Here is a 20831-nt window from a genome sequence, read left to right as displayed (position 1 = left end):
CCCCTAACACACGATATACACCGCCACTAACATAAACACCACGCGCCACGCCGGAGAACACAGTACTGATTCAAGTATCTGTCAGTTTAGAACGACAGTAATATCAGTAATTTAAGTCACGGAGGTAAAGATAAATACTATAACGCTACTTAGTTAACTACGTTATGCTAATCTCAGCTTGTGAAACAGCTTATAATTCAATTATTCAACAAGGTAATGTTACTGTTCCATCCAAACGTCTAGCGCCAACCCTGTATGAATCAGGAGTTGGTTTGAACATCAAGGGACCTATTTTAGCGAGCTATATCACACTGGTCATATGCACTTTGCGCAGATTAAATTAGTCTCCTAATTATTCATCTTTTCATTTTTTATTTCCAAAAATTACAGGATGTGAGAGAGAATGAGTAAGAATAAGCATTTGTTAAATTCTCAAACAGCAGAATGCCTATATCTGCTATATTAAGCTACTTTTAATGAGTACTGAACATAAATTAAAATCCTTCTAAATGTCAGACAAAAATACAACTAATAATAACTTATAGTTACTGTGCACATTTTTAGGTCTAATTTATTTTATAGGTGATTGATTAAGCTCTGGCCGAGGTTTTTTTTTTTAGCTGTGGTAAAGAAGTGATGGTATGTGGTATTTTGCTTGGCGTGCGGAGTAAGCATGGTGATCCAGTCATGGATACGCAGATGACTGTGGACTGTTGTCCTGGTTTTAATCAGTCAGTGGCGCACCTGATTTTCCCGCCACCAAGATCATCAGTGTAGATTTATTCCTAAACTCGGACGCTTTTTTAACGACGCATGCACAAGGCGTGAAAACAAACGTTATAATAGAATGTTGATTGGGGTTTAAGATAGCAATTAGCATCGCGACACGCAGGGTGTACGATGGGCCCCAAGGTAGCTAAAGGCATTTATTAGAAAGGGTGTCCACAAACATTTGGACATACAGGACCAGTCAAAAGTTTGAACACACATTCTCATTAATATTTCTTCTTTATTTGTAATATTATATTACATTGTATTTTAATATTAAAGATTTAAATACTATTAAGGAACACTTAAATGTTTTATCTTCACAAACACCTGGCATAAAAACCCAACCCATGTGGTTTGGCATGAGTTGGAGTGCGTGCAGAGTGAAGGAAAAGCAGTTATCAAGAGCTCAGCATCTCTAGAACTCCTTTAAGATGGTTGTAGAACCATTACAGGTTCTACCTACTTTGAAGAAGCTAAAGAATAAAACATATCTTGGCTTGTTTATCACGTTTTTTCTTACTTCATAATTGCGTATGCGGTCCTTTTATAGTTTCAATGTCTTTAATATTAAATTTACAATGTAGAAAATATAAAATAAGGGGGGCGCTGAGTGGTCCAGCGGTCTAATGCGCTGCCACTATGAGCGGGAGGTCGCAGGTTCGAACCCCAGCTCATGCAGCTTTGCCATCATGCAAAATTGCACTGCTTCATCCAGGTGGGTAGATGGCGCTCTCTCCCCATATCACTCTTAGGGTGATGTCTGCAGCACAGGGCATCTGTGAGCTGATGTACCGGAACCGAGTCGCTGCTCGGCAATGCTGCATCAGCAGCAGTTTGAAAAGAAGCGGTGGCTGACTTCACATGTATCGGAGGAAGCATGTGTTAGTCTTCACCCTCCTGGTGTGTTGAGGCATTACTAGTGATAGGGGGAGTCCTAATGAGTGGGTTGGGTAATTGGCCGTGTAAATTGGGAAGAAAATGGGAACATTTTGAAATAAAAAAAAAGAAAATAGAAAAGAAAACATAATAAAACAAACACAACACAATAATGTATATTGTAATTCTAATCCAAATCAGATACTACTGTTTGTAGCTATTTACATAATGGTCAGCTGAGACCGAAGCAAGGCTGAACTGTTGCGTTAAAGTCAAAAACACATCTCAGCAAATTACTGCCAGCACCACGCTTCATATCGCTCTTCGTGGGCCTAATAATCACTCTCCTGAGACTGTAGCTCAGATCCTGATGAATTTGTACTCTTTAATATGCTCCCAGTTGATTTGTGGCTAACATATGGACCTGAAAGCAAGAGGGCTGGCTAACTTTGTCCCTTTAAAAAAGCCGGAAAGTTGGACGCAGCTTTTCCAAACAGAGCAGAGATGGCTTGTCCTCGCTCTGCAAAAAAAAAAAAAAATCTTCATCGAGGAGCATAAGGGCTCTTTCTGGGTTGATTAATGTTTGATGATTCACTTTTCACAGTTTGATATCTCTGAGTGAGCCATCCAGCCCACACACATCTGCTCCGTGGCCCACTTCTCTCTCTCTCTCTCTCTCTCTCTTTCTCTGTCTTCACCATTCTGCCTCACCAATAGCCCTCTCTAACACGCTCCCCTCTCATCACAAGAGACGAGTAAGGTGTTCACGTTCATTCACTCATGTAAGAGTGAGGTGGTCTGTGGGATCAGTGGGCTGAGGATTGGGGGGGCATACCCAGAGTTCTGTGTGTTTCACTGAGCCTGATTAATCCACATATTAACTGTGTCTTATGTTTAGATTCTGATTTTGTCTTCTTATCTGAAAGTTGTAAAGTTCACGAGACTTTACACCAAATCAGTGGGGTGGTTATTAATTATGGTCTTATTATTCTGACCTGACTGTAATTGCAAGGGAAGAAAAAAGTTAAATATGGAAAGTGTGTGACCGGGAAAAATATCAGTAATGTAAAACCAACAAATGTAGATATAGATAACTATAGATAACTAATGTCTATACATCCAAATTTCACATTAGATGTTTATTTAGACAGAATGTTACTTATCAGTGCTTTGTAAATAACAATAAGCACTAATTCATCCCATTTCAAACATTGCAGCCAATAATGCCAAGCTGTCACAACTCTCACTTTTTTCATTTTTATTGCTAAACTGTTTTTGCAGTGTTTGCCATTTTTATTTCATTTTTCTCTATATTAAAAAAAAGAAAACACACATGCTGATCAAACAATGTAGTGACAGATATAGAGCCCTATCGTACACCCTGTGCAAGGCACATCGCAATGCTCATTGCTATCTTACACCCTGCCAACAGTCTATTTCCATGCCGTGTGCTCTTTTGTCGCTTAAATAGCAACACATCTTGTGAATATATCTATGCTGATGGGCGTGGTGATTTGGAAATGATGTGTGTTCAGGTACATTTCTGGCATATTGCTATCTTGGCAATGGAAAACACACAAGTGCCCCACTGACTGAAAAACCCCTAGGCCAGAAGTGTCCAAACTTTTTTTGTTGGGGGCCAGAAGGAGAAATATATTTGAAGTCACGGGCCACAGACTCTGTAATAAAACAAATAATGAAATAATACTTTTTTCATTTACACACCATTTGACTTACTATCTTTATCTTTGACAGTGTTGTCTAAACTAAGATTTTTCAAATTGATGTTTAATTTCATGATGTCTCTTAATATAAAACTCCTTAATTACGGCAACTTTTAGACTCTTTGGCCCGCTAGAAATGCGCACTCTCTCCGCTTTTAGACTCTTTTGCCCCGTTTTTCTGCGCTAGAAATGCGCACTCTCTCCGCTTTTAGACTCTTTGGCCCGTTTCTGACACCTAGCGTTCAAACTTTGAATCTCACATTATAAAAACCTGCTTAACAGCGGGCCAACTTTCATTCTATTTCTAAAATACCTCGCGGGCCGCTCCAAAAAAGGAAACGGGCCGCAAATGGCCCGCGGGCCGTAGTTTGGACACCCCTGCCCTAGGCAGATGTTAGCAGTCAGATGTTCATATATATCTTGGAAGTAAATTGTGTTGGTTCAACGCACAAACACCCCCACCTGTTATGCACACACGAACATGAACCAGCAGTGCACATACCCATACAGCATGCCAGAATAAAAAATGAAATAAAATGACATCACTCTACATTAACACAAAATATAGGTAATTATTATATTACTTTAGTTAGTGTTAAATGATTTACATCCAGGTAGCTAGCTACACCCCTGAAATAGCAATCCACCAAAGTCAGAGCTCACCTGACTCTTAAAGGGAATGGCAAGTGACATGCTGATTGGTTTATTTCACATTTCACCCAAAACAAACACACCCATGATTAATTAAGAGAATTATCACATGCCATTTGTGTGCATTTAAAGCCATGCAAAGTGTACTTTTCACAGCTTAACAATAGCGAAGACACGCTCTACATTAAGCTGCGCAGTGTACAGTTATACAAAAAATGTGTACAGGCATAAAAGTCATAAAAAGTTGTTTAATAATTGTTTATTAAATTATTATTATAGTGTAAGTTGCTTTTTATTTGCACACAGAAATTACAGAACGTATTTATTTTTATAGTATTTTAACAGATCAATTTTTTTGTAACCTTTTTTTCTGTTTTAGGACCACATCCACCCGCGCGAAGGTGGTGGAAGATTGGTACAGAGATGGCGGTGTGCTGCTAATGGGTTATGAAATGTACCGCCTGCTCTCACTGAAGAAAAGCTTTGTTGCTGGGAGAAAGAAGAAGAATAAGAAGCCGAGTGGACCTGCCATTATTGACCTGGATGAGGAGGACCGCCACCAGGAGCTGCTGAAAGGTCAGCCAGGAACATCTCTCTCTGATACCTCATCCCCAACTCTCCAACTCCAACAATCCCAAAAGTATTGGATTGCTCCTCAGCCTAGTGATGGGTTGCTTGGTACCTTTCTAGCTCATGCTCGGCATTAGGCATGGTGCCAGGAGGTTCATGTTTGTCTTCTACTGAGAGTCCTATTCATTTGGCAGGAATTATCTAAGGTACTAGACAAGCTGTATGTATATATTTATGTCTCTCTCTCTCTCTCTCTCTCTCTCTCTCTTATCTCTGATCTCTAGGCATCGAGCAAGCTCTCTCTCAGCCTGGTCCAGACGTGGTCATCTGTGACGAAGGCCACCGCATTAAAAACTGCCACGCCAGCACCTCACAGGCTCTGAAGGGCATCCACACAAGACGCAGGGTGGTGCTGACCGGCTACCCGCTGCAGAACAACTTGCTGGAGTACTGGTGCATGGTGGACTTCGTGCGACCCGACTTCCTGGGCACGCGGCAGGAGTTCAGCAACATGTTCGAGAGGCCCATCCTTAACGGCCTGTGTGTGGACAGCACTGCACAAGACGTCCAGCTCATGCGCTACCGCAGCCACGTGCTGCACAGCCTGCTGGAAGGGTTCGTCCAGAGGTGAGTACAAAGACAGCAAAAGTGGGAGGAGTTTTAGAATACCCTAAAGGGGCACTAAACCCCCTGATTTTTGCTGACTCTACCCTCAGCTTACATTTGAAAAATGTAAAAAATGTGAGGAGTAGTTTGGGAGGGGCACTGGGTGATGTATGGGTTTAGGGGCGGGGCAGGTGGGAGAGCTTTAAGTTTAATCTGTTGCCATTAAGAGCTTCTTTTCTATTGGCTTCTCTCACAATCTATTTTCATACTGGGTGTGTCCAACAGTTTCTGACCCTCACCATCAGTGTGTAGTGATTCCTCCTGGGATTCCTTAGAAATAAATCAAGTTCCCCTTTAGTTGTAATGACTTGATGTTTTAATTTATGCTAACTCAGGTTTTCATTCCCCATTACTAAAAAAAAATTAGCAAACCGGCTGCCTTAAAAAAGTTAAGTAAATTTAACTTATCCGGTCTTACAGTATAACAAAAATAAAAAAGTTAAATCAACTTTCCCTTTAGTTGTAATAACTTGATGTTCTAAGTTATGCTAACTTGAGTTTTCTTTACCCATTACTTAACTTTTTTTAAGGCAAAAGGTTTCTTCAAAATTTTTAAGTAAATTCAACGTATCTGGGCATATTGTATATGGCATTGGTTCTAAATATTTTATTTTATTTTATTTTTTTTTTACATTTTTGTATTTTTCACAAGCTGTCCGCGACCTCCCCAGATGTGTCCGCAACCCACTTTTGTTTCCTGACCCACCAGTTAAATATCGCTGCACTATGGTATTATTATATGCTAACGTGATGTATCTCTGCATGTGTGTGTCTGTCTGTTCTTGTTGTTTTGAAGGCGTGGACACGACGTGCTGCGCTCCCAGCTGCCAGAGAAGCAGGAGCACATTATCCTGGTGCGTCTGTCAGCTCTGCAGAGGGCGCTATACACAGAGTTCATGAACCGCTTCAGAGAGGCTGGCAATACTGGCTGGCTTAGTCTGAACCCCCTCAAAGCTTTCTGCGTCTGCTGCAAGGTGAGTAATGCATTTTTGTGTCTTCAAAAAGAGGATTTTTAACTTAAACCACCTGATTTTTGCTGACTCTACCCTCTAATTTGAAAAAGCTAAAAAATGGAAGGGGTAGTTTGAGAGGGGCACTGGGTGATGTATGGGTTTAGATTCAGGGCAGGAGGGAGAGCTGATTGGCTGATCAGTAGCAGCAGCAGTGCAGAAAGTTGAATGTCAGCAGGGGGGCGGTATTATTGATTGTCTGATCTGCTTATTGTGACCAAAGTACACAAACATGTAATATATGGCTATAGCACAGTTGAACCTGTGACAGCACTGCAGTGGCACAAATTAGTGCAATAAAATAGTTTTTTAAGTTTAGGCAATGTTTTTAAAAATTTAAGCAGGATTGGTGTTTTTCAAAAAATATAGATTATGGTTTAGTGGTTTAAGGAGTCATTGTTTCTCATTGTTTCTTATTGTATTGTGTTATCATATCTGTGTCTGTTTTGTGTGTGTGTGTATCCTGTAGATCTGGAACCATCCTGATGTCCTGTATGAAGCTCTTCAGAAGGAGAATCTGGCCAGTGAGCAAGACCTGGATCTGGATGACATCACCACAAGCAGTGCCCAATGCTCGGTGACCAATCAGAAGGGCAAGCCTGCAGATTCAGCCAATAGCGAAGGAGGGCTGAGTTTAACTCAGCTTCAGGAGAAAGCCAATCAGGTTATCACATATGAATGGGTAAGTTTTAGACTTCCATATAAAGTGTAAGGCAGAAATAATAAAGCACATTAAGTGTCATTAGAGTGTCATTTTTATGTTTTCTTCTCAGGCGAAAGAGATTATGGCAGGCTATAAGACCGGCATCCTGGAGAATTCAGCTAAAATGGTCCTGCTGTTTCACATTATTGATGAAAGCGTCAGGAAAGGAGACAAAATCTTAGTTTTCAGGTACGTGCACACACTTGTATTTCTAATTAACAATAGAACAAATGAAAAAAAAACGTATTTATTTGTGTTCTTGTGTTATTTCTTGCTTCATATCTATTTATTTCCTGTCTGCCTTCTTTCTCTCTCTCTCTCTCACACACATATACACACACTCTGCAGCCAGAGTCTGTCCACTCTTACAGTCATCGAAGAGTTCCTCGCCAAAAGGCCAGTTCCCGACCAGAGTGAAAACGGACTCAAGCAGCCCTGGGTCCGCAATGTCAACTACTACAGTAAGCATCCTTTACATCTCTATTCTGACTGTGTTCTTCACACTGCTGCCATCTACTGGTCGTGTGGCACATAGGTTTTGTGGTTTGAAACACCTAAAGCACTGGTTCTCAAATTGTGGTGCATGTATTAGTGCATCTCACAACATTAGAATATCATTATAGATTATTATATAGATATTATATAGATGTATTAAACACACAGAGTGATCTATTTTAAGCGTTTATTTCTTTTATTGTTGATGATTATGGCTTACAGCCCATGAAAACCCAAAAATCAATGTCTCAGAAAATTTTTATATTATATTATAAGACCAACTGGTACTTTTGGCAGTGTGGGCAGTGTGTCAAAGCGTCCTGCTGGAAAATGAAATCCACATCTCCATAAAAGTTGTCAGTAGCAGAGAGAAGCATGAAGTGCTGTAAGATTTTGTGGGAAAACAAAACTGCACTGACTTTAGACTTGATAATAAAACACAGTGGATCAACACCAGCAGATGACATGACTCTCCAAACCATCACTGATCATCAGTAAAATTTTACATTTCATTTGTAAATCAAGGGAGCAGAGTCTGGAGGAAGAGTGGAGAGACACACAGTCCAAACTGTTTGAGATCTAGTGTGAAGTTTTTCCACAATCAGTGATGGTTTGGGGAGACATGTCATCTGCTGGTGTTGATCCAATTAAAGAATAATAATAAATCCTTAAAATAGATCACTCTGTGTGTAATACATCTATATATTATATGAGTTTCACATTTTTAACTGAAATACTGAAATAAAGTAGCAATTTTATTGATATTCTAATTTTTTGAGATGCATTTTTTATATTTTTTATAAGAATTTGCCTTGTTTCTTTGGAGACAGTAATTTCTTATGTGTTCCTTTATAGTCTGGATGACTTCAGTATTCATTTACAATGTAGGAAAAAATTTTGACTGGTACTGCATTATAGTTGTTTGTTTAATTTCACTTTTTGAAACTTTTTTCAGGACTGGATGGCAGTACTTCAGTGTCAGAGCGAGAGAGGCTTATCAACCAGTTTAATGACCCAACAAACACCTCGGCTTGGGTTTTTCTGCTGTCTACCAGGTATGGCACATCATATACAGGCACACAAATACACACCTACCTTCTAATACAGTCATTCTCTTTATAATTCAAGCTATTATTATGGCTAAACCCACTGATTTTGCCTCCAACAAGTGTGTGTTTTGTCTGTGTCCTCCAGAGCCGGCTGCCTAGGTGTGAACCTGATTGGTGCAAATCGCGTGGTTGTGTTCGACGCCTCGTGGAACCCATGCCACGACGCCCAGGCTGTTTGCCGCGTGTATCGCTACGGGCAGCACAAGCCGTGCCACATCTACAGGCTAGTGTGCGACTTCACCCTGGAGAAGAAAATCTACGACCGGCAGATCTCCAAACAGGGGATGTCTGGTAAGAGTCTGGAGCGACCCCATTAGAATCTCTTTAGGTCGTTCAGCTGAAGGTGATAATGCAGTGTTTCATTCTGAAGCTGTAATTGGTTTACAGGATTTATGTGTTTGTAAACAATCGAGGCTGGAACACTGATGTTTTGGCTCGCAGGGGAGAAATCAATGACAGCTGTGACGATGATGCATTAAAAACGCCTTATGTGAGAGCGTCAGTGGGTGTATGCCATACATTTGATGTACTGTACAATGCTGTACGGATTACTGCATGTAGATTTGTGTTTTGTGGGTGTGAGTGTGTTTTTAAGCTGTTTTATTTTGCTGTAGTATTTTGTCGTCGATTTTGAGGTTTGTTAACCCGTACATTTTTTTATTTTTTTTATTAGTAGTATTGAGATAAGATTTGAATTAATCTCACACAATAAGATGTTTCCTGCATAGTGTTGCTTTCCAATGAAAAACATGCAACATTTCCAAAACAGCAACTTTACAGGAGAGAAATAAAACCTTCCAGCAGGATAAGGCGCTGGTTCGAATCCCGGTTATCTGATTTTCCCCCCTCCTTCCATCAGATCGAGTGATAGATGACTTGAATCCCGTTCTGACCTTCACTCGTCGGGAGGTGGAGTCTCTGCTGCACTTCGTGGAGGAGGAGCCTGACCCCACAGAGTCTTCTCGCTTGCTCCGCCCACAGGAAGACATGGAGGCAGTCATAAGGAAGGCCTGTCTGAGATATCCCCATCTCATTACCAGGGTAACACTCTCTATAATGCTTCTGCAGACACTCGTTCATACAGATTATCACGTGGAGAACACTGATTATACAAAACCCGTTTATATATAAATTTGTATAGCAATTACTGGATGCTTGATAGTTGGTATTGTAAACCTGTAATTTAGCCAGTTGAAGATTAGACTTATTATGCAGTTATTCATCTTAAGGCAGAGAAGTTTAGGTCTAAAATAGTTAATCAGGTATACCGAAGGGATAATTAATCAATATGCGTTTTTTACATACCGCCACACCACTAGAGGTGCTGCGGAGCATCGTGTTGGACAGCACCGCCAAAAAAGCATATACAGCTCGCTAGCTAACGCTAGACAGTTAGCATTACAAGCTGGAATTACACTGGAGTAATGAGTAATGGAGTAATGAGTAGCTCAAGAAACATGAAAAATGCACTTTATCTGAGAAGCTCCTTCTGCTGTTCCTCACTATATAAGTGTTTTTATCCAAGTAAAATAGAAAAACAATGGCAAACAGCAACTATTTTTCACTCAAAAAAGAGATGAATAGAATTTGCATAATCAATCCACAGCCCAGAAAAGGTTCCTCTTGTCCCCCATATGAGCCCAGAATCAGGCCTGGTTTTCTGCTAACGCAGTCTGATTCTTTTATATATTGTGTAATTTTGTGGGACAAAGTAAACCCTATAGTGATCAAAGCCTTTATTTTAAGCTTTAGTGTTTTATATGTTCTTCTAACAGTACAGAATGTCACAACCCTAAATAAAAGCCCATTCATGCAAAAAAATACAAATAAAATAAAATAAAATAATAAAAATACAGTGATATACCGTGAAACCATCAGAATCTTAAAAAATACCAAGATATACATTTTTTTTCAGGTACTTAAAATGTAAGGGACACGAATTCAGGACATGTAGCGATGCCCGAAGACCATTGATTTATTGCCTTTCATTTGCACATATAATCAATGGTTTCATTGCCAGTTTAGCTGTTTGCCCTAAGAAATACAGCCTTGTTTAAAATGTTTCGCCACTCAGTTCGACTCAGAGAGAAAGTGACCTCAAAGCATAGCCTCGATTAGCAGAGCTGTTCTCTAAATTGAAGCATTATTACTATTCTAACACACACAGCAGACTCCCTTCACTTCACTTTCAGGAGCTTATTTTCATTTTGTCCCTTTTATTTCTCTTGTTCTCAGCAACCCTTCTTCCACGAGTCCTTACTGATGGACCGGCGTGACCTCAAACTGTCCAGCGAGGAAAAGCAGGCAGCCAAGAAAAGCTACGAGGAGGAGAAGCGGGCGTCTGTGCCCTACACGCGTCCGTCATACGCGCATTACTACCCAGCCAGCGACCAAAGCCTTACCAACATCCCTGCCTTCAGCCAGAGGAACTGGTAGGGGTTATTTAGCTGTTCTTGTTGTTGTTACTGCCTGATACTAAAGCTGCATTAAGCTTTAAACAGTTCCTTTTAGTGGATCAACTGTTGACATTTTAGAGTTTATTCTCTAGGGTGGTAAATTAGACACATGAGTCACATGAAGGAGCTTTAAAAAGAGTGGAAAACCACTTTCTGAAAACATGAAGCTGTAAACACTGTGAATAACCTGGGAGAGATTTGATTTTATTGTGTTTATTTCAGTAGCGGAGTGGTTATGACACTGCAACGTCTGTGAAAATAAAAATTATAGTAAAATAAATTGCAGGTTCAGGGGGATACAAATAAATTCACTTTTCTATCTCTTATTGTTGAAGAACAATTATTTTCAGGTCTAACATTAAAATTCAGTTTTATTTAATAAGGCTTTCCTAAAAAAATCAATTATAAAATTAATAATCAGGGCCGTTTCAAGGCATTTGGGGGACCAATGCAAAATATTTTTGTGTCTAGCATTGACTACCTGGCAACCAGCTTAGCTAACATAAAAATAACCCATATATCACAATTTTTTGCACTATAAGGCGATCCAAATTATAAGGTGCACTATCAATGAACGTCTATTTTCATACTTAAGGCGCACTGGATTAAAAGGCGAATTTGAATTGACACTATAATTATATAATTAAGTAAGTCTGGGTGGTGGTGGTGGGGGGTAGCTAACTAAGTTAACTAAAGGTAGGGTAAATAAACAAAATTATTTCCCAAATTCCTCCAGCACTAAGGCTGGAGCATTAGCATTAGCAGCTAACCACGCTTAACGCCGCCCCAGAGCACTACTCTGAGGAACCCTGAGTGCTCCAGTAAGCCAGGACAATATCAGCTTGCACTACAGGCTACAGTCCAATATACTTCCCTCTGAATGAAGAAAGTGCTAGCACGGTTAGCGGGTAATGCTAATGCTGCGCCAGCAATGCTAGTCGGGATTAGCAGCAGGCTACAGGCAGATAATACTCACCTCTGAATGGGGAAATAGTTGTTAGCAGCTAATGCTAATGCTACTTCAGTCTTGGTGCTGTAAAACTAAACTAAAACTCCTGTATGACGCTGTACTTTAGCGGAGTGACTTTACTGCTCCTTAATAACTAACTGAAAAAAATCATATAGAAGAGGCACTGGATTAAATGTCACAGTGACCATTTTTGGAAAAATGAAGATTTATTTATCCCCTGTAAATTATCACTTACCGGTGTCGTTATTTTTTCCTCCTCTTCCTTTCTTTTCTTGCTTTCTGGCTTCATGATTGCTTTCACATTTGTCATATTTTGCTCCTGTCAGAACTAGTGGGAGGGGCCTCCTTGAGGGGGATTCTGATTAGTGTTGCTGGACTTTCCTGCATTGACCACTACAGAATTTAATGGGGTGCTTTGTCTGGGGGCCTCAAGCTAGGCAGTTAGTTAGCTAGTAAGGCATTCCTAAAAAAAAAAAAAAATATATATATATATATATATATATATATATATATATATATATATATATATATATATATTCTTTTTGCAAGTCACGCAACATAGTTAACCATTTGTTGTTATTTGCATCTCCCTCTCAGGCGTCCTCCTCCACGGCCAGAGGATAAGCCAATGACCAGCGTTCATCCAGCGAAAGCAACACCAGCTCCCAAAATCCCACGGCAGACAGAGCAGATCCCCACCCCCTCTTCGACGACGTCCGGCTCCAAACCCACCGTCAACTTCCCCGTCACCTACCTGCAGAAAGCTGGAGTGTTTGTACAGAAGATTGTCACCACCACAGGTGCTTACTTTAACTCAAGGTTTTTCTCTGTATTTTTAAAAATATCTTTGTCCAAACTAGCAGTGTCTTCTTATCAGTACTACTGAATAACAAGAGGATTTGAAAAGAAAAAAAAACTGAATGCAGAGCATTTTGGCACCTCTGGTGTGTTGTGTAACGTGAGAGTAAATTTCAATTAAGCTGTAAACTTATATATAGAATATTAATCTGCAAATCGCAGAGACATCGGAAACAATTAAGGTGCAGGCTCATTGTGAACAAGCTAAGATACTGTAAACTCACTGGGCGACTTCAAAAAAGCGTTTTCATAAAACAGCATTTACCCCGTACACATGGCTCCACTGTTCGACTAAAACCTTCATTTTTAAAAAATATTAGCATTTTTGTAGGTGGGGTCTCAGGCAAACAGTATATCATATTGTTGCAATTAGGGGTTTGACGAGATTAAAACATGACGATATTTCTCGTCGAGCTTAAAAATGTTCATGGGAAGAAAAGAAAAAAGTTTAGTGTGGACTTTTTAAGAGAGATCTGGCAACACAGTAGCGATAGAGGCGAGTGATATTTTTATAGACTCAATTTGTGAGAAAAACCAGTCTGTTGTGTTTGCGTCATATAATTTTTTTCATTTTTGGAGTTTCCTAATGTTTTTTTAAATCTCGTCTCGTCTTGTCTCGTCTCGTTCTCGTGAACCCAGTATCGTCTCTCGTCACATCCCTAGATGCAATCACTTAAAAACCTCTCATCTCCAAAATATTAACTTTACAGGAATAGAGAAAAAGTCTTCTTAACTTTTTTGAGTGTGAAAATATTTTATTTTAAATACTATTGAAGCATTTCTATTGGTCCATTCATTATGAAATATGAACATAATATAAAGAACACCTATTATATTCACATTCACATGTCAAAATGTCTTTGGAAATCTTTTCCACTACACTTCACCATATATTACATACATACAGGGCTGAGACAGTTTTCTCAGCATGGTTGGTTAAATATATGTGTATAGTATAATAGTACAAACAGTGTTACAAGGGTGCTGAAAACTCGCTTCGGACCATTTGGTCCTAATAAAACAGAATAGCATGAAGTACAGTTTTTTGGTAGTGTCTCCAATGTGGTGGCAGTTTGTTAACCCAAAACAAAATCTAAACTTATCTGATCTCTCTGGTCTCTTTCCCAGATATTGTGATTCCTGGTACTAACAGTTCCTCAGACATGCAGACCACGATCAGTGCAGGAGAGAGCATTCACGTCATCAGAGGAACTAAAGGTGATTTCTCTATCCCTTTCTTTTTCAGTTGTCTTCTCTTAGACTAGTTTGAGTTATTTACCCACATATTGGGCTGATAGCTGTATGATATGCTGTATATGTTAACATGGGTCGCTCTGTGCCTTTTAATCAGGAACCTATATTCGGACAAGTGATGGAAGGATCTTTGCTATCCGTGCAGCTGGAAAAGTCAAGCAAGCAGAGGATAGTACAACCACAAAGAGAGGTACGGCCTGTTTCATCTTAGTCTTGTATCGACTGGTGGTCGTATGGTATTAATAATCAGGGTTGTTACAAATGCCGTTATCGAGCTAACATAAGCATAATCCATATAAATACATACAAAATTTTCAGTTTCTGAATCAGTTTATCCAATTTTGCTCTTTGCAGGTATATGTTGTTTTATTCTATAAACTACCGACAACATTTCTCCCAAATTCCAAATTAAAATATTGTCATTTAGAGCATTTATTTGCAGAAAATGAGAAATGGCTGAAATAACAAAAAAGATGCAGAGCTTTCAGACCTGAAATAATGCAAAGAAGACAAGTTCATATTCATAAAGTTTTAAGAGTTCAGAAATCAATATATGGTGGAATAACCCTGGTTTTTAATCACAGTTTTCATACATCTTGGCATGTTCTCCTCCTCCAGTCTTACACACTGCTTTTGGATAACTTTATGTCACTCCTAGTGCAAATATTCAAGCAGTTCAGCTTGGTTTGATGGCTTGTGATCATCCATCTTCCTCTTGATTACATTCCAGAGATTTTTAATTTGGTAAAATCAAAGAAACTCATCATTCTTAAGTGGTCTCTTATTTTTTTTCCAGAGCTGTATATCCGTTCTGTCCCTTTTTTTGGTTCCATAATGGCGGAAGATTCATATTTTGCCAGTGACCACCGTAGAAATTAAAGGGGCACTCACACAGTTTGTCATTAGTTTCTGTTCATAACCAGACATTATCTAGGGCTTCAGGCAATTGATTTGTTTGTTTGCTTTGATGCTTTAAGCCCTGTAAATAATATGTGGAGACTGGCATTTAAACAAAAATGGGCTGAGGTACAGAAATAAACATGTATGTAAAGGTTATTAATCAAAGAACCCTGTGATTACACTTAAAAAGTATAGCAAAATGTTTGAGTTAATCATTTAAGGCTTAAAACCAAAGACTCAAATATAAAAACCCTGTCTTTAATTTACTTTTTCTCGTTTTCTCACAGAAGTCTCAGCTCCACTGGAGACATCCATGGATACTGGCACCAATGGCAGCGTGTCGCCTGACCACAAAGTGCCAACAGTTATCACACCAGAGGCCGTGGCCAGACCCCTCTCCCCAGATGGCCCAGAGATTGTGAGCGAGCTTCAGCGATACACCAAAGCCCAGTCCCCAAGCCCACCGCCCTCAGGAAAGGCCATTCCAGAAAAAGCCTCAGAGATGGGCGTTATCAAAATTCTGCCTCAAAAAGTCATTACCTCACCTTGCACTGAAGCACCTCTGGACCTGCGGGGCACCAAGCGCAAATCTGCATCACCTCTAAGCAACGAGCACTCCTCTAAGCAACTGGCTGCGGAGAACCGAGGTTCTGCTCCACCTCCTGCTCACAGTTACCCGTTCCCGGGTGGCTATGGCTTAAATCCTGGTCTCAACCCAACTTTAAACCCCACCCTCCTGAGCATGTGGTCATCCTACTTCCAATCTCATGCCCCGTTCGGCGAGCCCCGCCTCATGTTTCCCGTCTCTGCTGATGCTTATAGTTCAGGGGGTGGACCTTTGCCCAGATCCTCCCCTCCCCTATCCTCCTCTAGCAGCAGCAGCAGCACCATTACCTCTAGTGCCACAGCTACTGCCTCCTCCTCTTCCTCCTCCTCTTCTTCTTCTTCCTCTTTCACTGTTCCTCCTGCGTTCCTGATGAGGCCTGGGGTACCTTCAGTGCTGCCTCCCGGGTTCTCTCTGCCCTACAGACAGCCCATGGGTATGTATCCCCAACTGTTGCTGTCTGGAGGGCTGTCGGCAGCAACGCCAGGGCCTGCCGGCTCCAGTTTCCTGCCTCCCTACACTTCCACCAGCCCTCGAGGCAGCGCTCATGAGTTTCACCTGGCTGCAGAGAACGGCGCTGAGGGCGATGAGCATGCTTGCAATAACGACGATGATGTTATTGAGGTGATGGGCCAATGAGAGGGAAGTGGTTTCGGAGGTCCATGTAAAAAGCATGAGGAGAAAGGAGCCGTTTAAGAGTTTGACCTTAAGAACCAAGACTGGAACTAAGACTGTGATTGGACAAGCTGAGCCAGGCATGATATTACTGGTTGCAACTGGTTACAAGTTAGTAAAACAATGTAGTTTGAAAAGGATTGTGATTGAGAAACTGGACAAAGTGAAAAATCCTTATGCTGAATATTTTCTTGAAAAACAGAAGTGAAAAGTGCGTAACCTAGTGGGACATTGTGGGTTTGTTTGATTCAATCGTGGGAGCCAGGGGATTTCTTCTAAAAACAGTTAGAAAACCTTTTTTTTTTATAGCAAGAACTAGTAGAATTTATTAACCTGGTTAGTGAAGTTAGCAAGTTTAAACAGATACAATATCACATATTGTGTGATAGATATTTATCAGTGTTTTTGATTAGTCGTAATGGGTCATAATCATGAAAAACAAGGTTTTAAAAATTCCACAGTTACGTTTCTTATCCAGTAAAATAGAAAAACTGAGCCTGGAGCGGTTGAGAATTTGGAACGTGGCGAGAAGATTGTATATCCACAACTGACGGACATTAAAAAGACAAAAAAAAGAGAGAGAGAGAGAGAAAATGTTAACAGAAGACCTTAAAAACATAAGAATGTATCTTTACTTCCCGCCTTTACCACAGTGTTGCAAGCACAGGCCTTAGACACAGACATTAGACTGAAGACTTTATTCATTTACGTGTGTGAATACGCTTGCCACTCCTTTTTGAATCTCTGTAATGTTGAATGGTGTTTTAACTGTTTCTTCTGTGAACACTGGTCACATGCAGGTGAACCCTCTTACAGCCTACTACGATACAGGATAAAGGGAACTAGTCCCGATCAAAGAAATGTGTGAAATGTGTGAAAGTTTTTTTTCTTTTTTTTAAATTACTTGGGAATAGAGTGGCGACTGATACAAAGAACGTACACTAAACACTGATGCCTTGTGCTGCTGTCTCACTGAATGTATTGGTGAGGGTTGCAGGGTTCAGGAGCACTGCTCCTAATGCCTACATCTCACTCCAAGTCTTACTCAAGCTGAGCTAAGATGTGCAGACTTTGCCTAGTCTCTTTATGTGGGTCACTGTCTCCTGTAATACTCCTGTAATTTTTCACCCCAACCTTTCCCGCTTCTGACACTTCAGTGGCTGAAACGTCACAACGCTTCTTCCATAATGTATGAAAATGAATTGAGTCAAACCAAAATCAAATGATAAAATGACGTCAAATGTGTGCCAAAACAATCAAGTTTCCCAAATAGAGTATGCTCTTAAAGATGAACACTATAATTGGAATGGACTTCCAAGCACTTCCAGGTGGAGCAACAGTCTAAGTGCTATGTTCAAAAGCATAAGTGGCCTTGACGTAACAGAATAGGCCATTAGTGTTCTCCTCCAAGTGTGTTGAGCTGTCCAGTTCTTTAAGCATATGCGTAACTGGCTTGGCATGACCCTGAGGTAGCAATCTAGCTTTTACCCTCTTAATTTATGTGTATTTTAGGGGCTAAATACCTAAGTACCCTCAAAAATGCTACTTCACAATTGCAAAAACTGAAATCACAAGAAAATAACCATTTAAACACATTTATCTTTAAGAGTGTATAATTTCCATTAAACCAAATCCACCAAATTTCATTCCAGTATCCAGCAACCAAGGATATAATCAGACAACTCGCTTCTTGTCTGGTTGTAAATTTGGGAGAATTCCACAAGTCATCTGATTTTTGACACCAAATATGAGCACTGCTTGTGCACAAACGGTACTATACAGTAAACTGTATACTGCTGACACCATCTCGCCTCATTTCTGTATCCATACGTGGCATTGATCTGCTTTATTTACAGACAATGTACCGCTCAGGCCCACCCGTACCCCACACTGCTCTGCTACTCTCCCTGCTTTTCTTTTTTAGCGGGGCGAAACGCTGACGTCCCCTGCGCTCGAAGCAGATTGGACAACTGTTCCAGAAACATCTGAATCGTACATTATCGCGTCTCTCTTATCTCTCTTTTTTTCCAATATGTAATCATTCTTTGCGTACGGAATAAACGTACCTGTTTTTATTCTTTTTCTTTGCCATTTGTCAGTTTACCAAATTAATTTATTTATAACAATGTGTATTTATTTGTTTGTATTTTTTATTTTTGTACATTTTTGTTTTTATGAGGGGCTCACGTTCTCGCAGAAAGATGCCTCAGCTGTAAACGATTGAAGGGATGTGTGTGTGTGTGTGTGTGTGTGCGTGTGTGTGTGTGTGTGTGTGTGTGTGTGTGTGTGTGTGTGTGTTTGTGTGGGTGTGCGTGTGTGCGTGTATGTGTGTGTGTATGACTGCCACCTGGCTAAAGCATGTGAAAGCTTATGGACCAATGAACAAGGGTCAGTTGTGGTCAGTGCGGTTACTTGTATTTCCAGAGTAAAGCAGTGACCTAGGCCGACAGCTCTACCATGTTCCCAGAGCGTCACGGCTGAGATGTGAACGATGCCCCAGCGTTCCATGTCCTTTGCTTACTACTCTTTACTTGAATCGAGGTATTTATTGATGTTGTTCGAGAAAAGGCTGGGTGTGAGGAGCAGATCTGTGTTCTGTTCATTAAGGTGAAATGGTCAGATGTACAGATCAATCTGAAAGCACTCAAATCAAACTGACCTGATTTTTCTCTGATTTTTCTTTTTTTGAACTTTTTTTTTTTTAAGTTTGTAAATAAAACTGAATCATGGTAAATACATATTTTGTTTGTTGTTTGTATGTTTGTTTACTTATCCAAATCAGTGTCTGGTAGACACCCACCTGAAGGCCAGGCATATTTCAACAAGACAATGCAAAACCACAAGCCAAACAAATGAAAAATGTATGTATGTGAAAGAAGAGGTTAAAATACGTTGATAAATGAACACCTGAAACAATTCATTGCTACATTATAGTCCGGTACCACTTTAAAATAAGACTACCTTTATAAAGGGTTTATAAATGTTTTACAATTAGTTTATTAATGGTTAATAATTAAGTTGTACATGCCTTAAAAGTCATTAATAATCTGTTACAACACATACGTAAAAGGACAACAATGACCTGTTTTTTGTCCAATAGTGAACTCACAGCCATCTATATTGTTGCCCTTTCTACGTATGTGTTATAACTGATTATTAATGATTTTTAAGGCATTTACAACCTAATTAGTAACTATTAATAAACTAATTGTAAACATTTATAAACCCTTTATGAAGGTAGTCTTATTTTAAAGTGGTACCCAAAGTTCTAACTTGGAATGTGTTCCTGAAGGCCTAAAGTGCAGAAATGGATGATGTACAGTACAGGCCAGAAGGTTTGGGAACACCTTATCTTTTTCAATGTGTTTTCTTTATTTTCAAGACTATTTACATTGTAGATTCTCACTGAAGGCATCAAAACTATGAATAAACACATTTAACTTTTTTATTTAACAAAAAAGTTAAATAACTAAAAAAAATTATATTCTATTTTCTTAAAAATAGAATGTTGCACTGTTAGCACTGCTGAATGTGCTAAGATCGATGTAGAACATTATTAACATTAACTAATTAAGACACTAAAAATTAGTTTAAAATCATTAAAGGTTGTTAACGTACACTTGACTTGGCTGTACTAATTGTACCCATTCTAAGTCTAAGGGCGTTTTCACACCTGTAGTTGGTTTCTCTGGTCCGAATCAGTTAATGAGTTTGTTTACTTGGAGCGTTTTCTTGCTCTGTTCAGTCTGGTTTCACACAGGCATAAATGTAAACGCACCAAAATGCGCATCAATAAACCACGCGAGCAGCCTGTGTCCTCTGATTGGTCAGAACTGTCTGACACGGGAGTACGTTAAATATAAATATACGAAAAAGTAAATACAGCGAGAAGATCTTGTGTTCCAGCACAAAATCTGTGCTTTAACACTGAACGCTGAAACGCTGCACTTTCAAACACAGTGTTTCTACGTGCAGCACAGATTTATACATAATAAACAGAGTCACGCGACTGTGAGCAGTGAATGCAGCGCAGATTTATACATAATAAACAGAGCAGTGAATGCAGCGCGTGCATGGACACAGTGTTTGTTCACAGCTGTGGTAATTAGTGTTATCTGGCTAATATATCAGTTTAAACTGTGCTTGCTTTATCAGCAGTTTAGCTCAAATAAATGGCTTATATTTAATAGCTGGATCCGATCGAGACCGGATCACGTTCTCACCACAAGCGAACCGCTCCAGAGTTCGTTTGTTACCGGACCGAGACCACCTCCTCTAGCTGGTCTCGGTCCGGTTCTTTTGATCCGCACCCGAGTGCGATTACTGTTTTCACACCGGCTCAATCGAACCGCACTAAAGTTACAAACGGACCAGAGTTCGTTTTAACCGGACCAAATAGTGCTGGTGTGAAAACGCCCTAAGTGTAATTAGTTTCATGTGTGCATTCACTGTGGAGCTCTACCTCACTCTACCTTTAGCCCAGTTTTGTCACCACAGGCTGCAAATGTAAAGCGCTAGTTCCCTCTGTTGCTGCATATG

General features: G+C 40.0%; 1 protein-coding gene across 2 annotated transcripts in view; it reads left to right on the top strand.

Moving 5' to 3' along the window:
* LOC125806215 (helicase ARIP4-like) overlaps nt 1-19030 on the top strand; it is a 57003-nt gene extending 37973 nt beyond the window's left edge. For both annotated transcript variants that reach the window (XM_049486207.1, XM_049486206.1), the window contains exons 8-21: nt 4402-4598; nt 4877-5219; nt 6055-6232; nt 6738-6950; nt 7042-7160; nt 7320-7432; nt 8422-8521; nt 8661-8866; nt 9435-9616; nt 10811-11007; nt 12599-12801; nt 13988-14077; nt 14211-14303; nt 15301-19030. In XM_049486207.1, the coding sequence (XP_049342164.1) occupies nt 4402-4598; nt 4877-5219; nt 6055-6232; nt 6738-6950; nt 7042-7160; nt 7320-7432; nt 8422-8521; nt 8661-8866; nt 9435-9616; nt 10811-11007; nt 12599-12801; nt 13988-14077; nt 14211-14303; nt 15301-16256 (3190 nt within the window). In that variant the 3' untranslated portion in view covers nt 16257-19030. The remainder of the gene's footprint in view (nt 1-4401; nt 4599-4876; nt 5220-6054; nt 6233-6737; nt 6951-7041; nt 7161-7319; nt 7433-8421; nt 8522-8660; nt 8867-9434; nt 9617-10810; nt 11008-12598; nt 12802-13987; nt 14078-14210; nt 14304-15300) is intronic.
* Nucleotides 19031-20831: the final 1801 nt, after the last annotated feature.

The sequence above is a fragment of the Astyanax mexicanus genome, chromosome 12 (genome assembly GCF_023375975.1).
Source record: "Astyanax mexicanus isolate ESR-SI-001 chromosome 12, AstMex3_surface, whole genome shotgun sequence".
Lineage (NCBI taxonomy): Eukaryota > Metazoa > Chordata > Actinopteri > Characiformes > Acestrorhamphidae > Astyanax > Astyanax mexicanus.
This window is presented reverse-complemented; position numbering and strand designations above follow the sequence as displayed.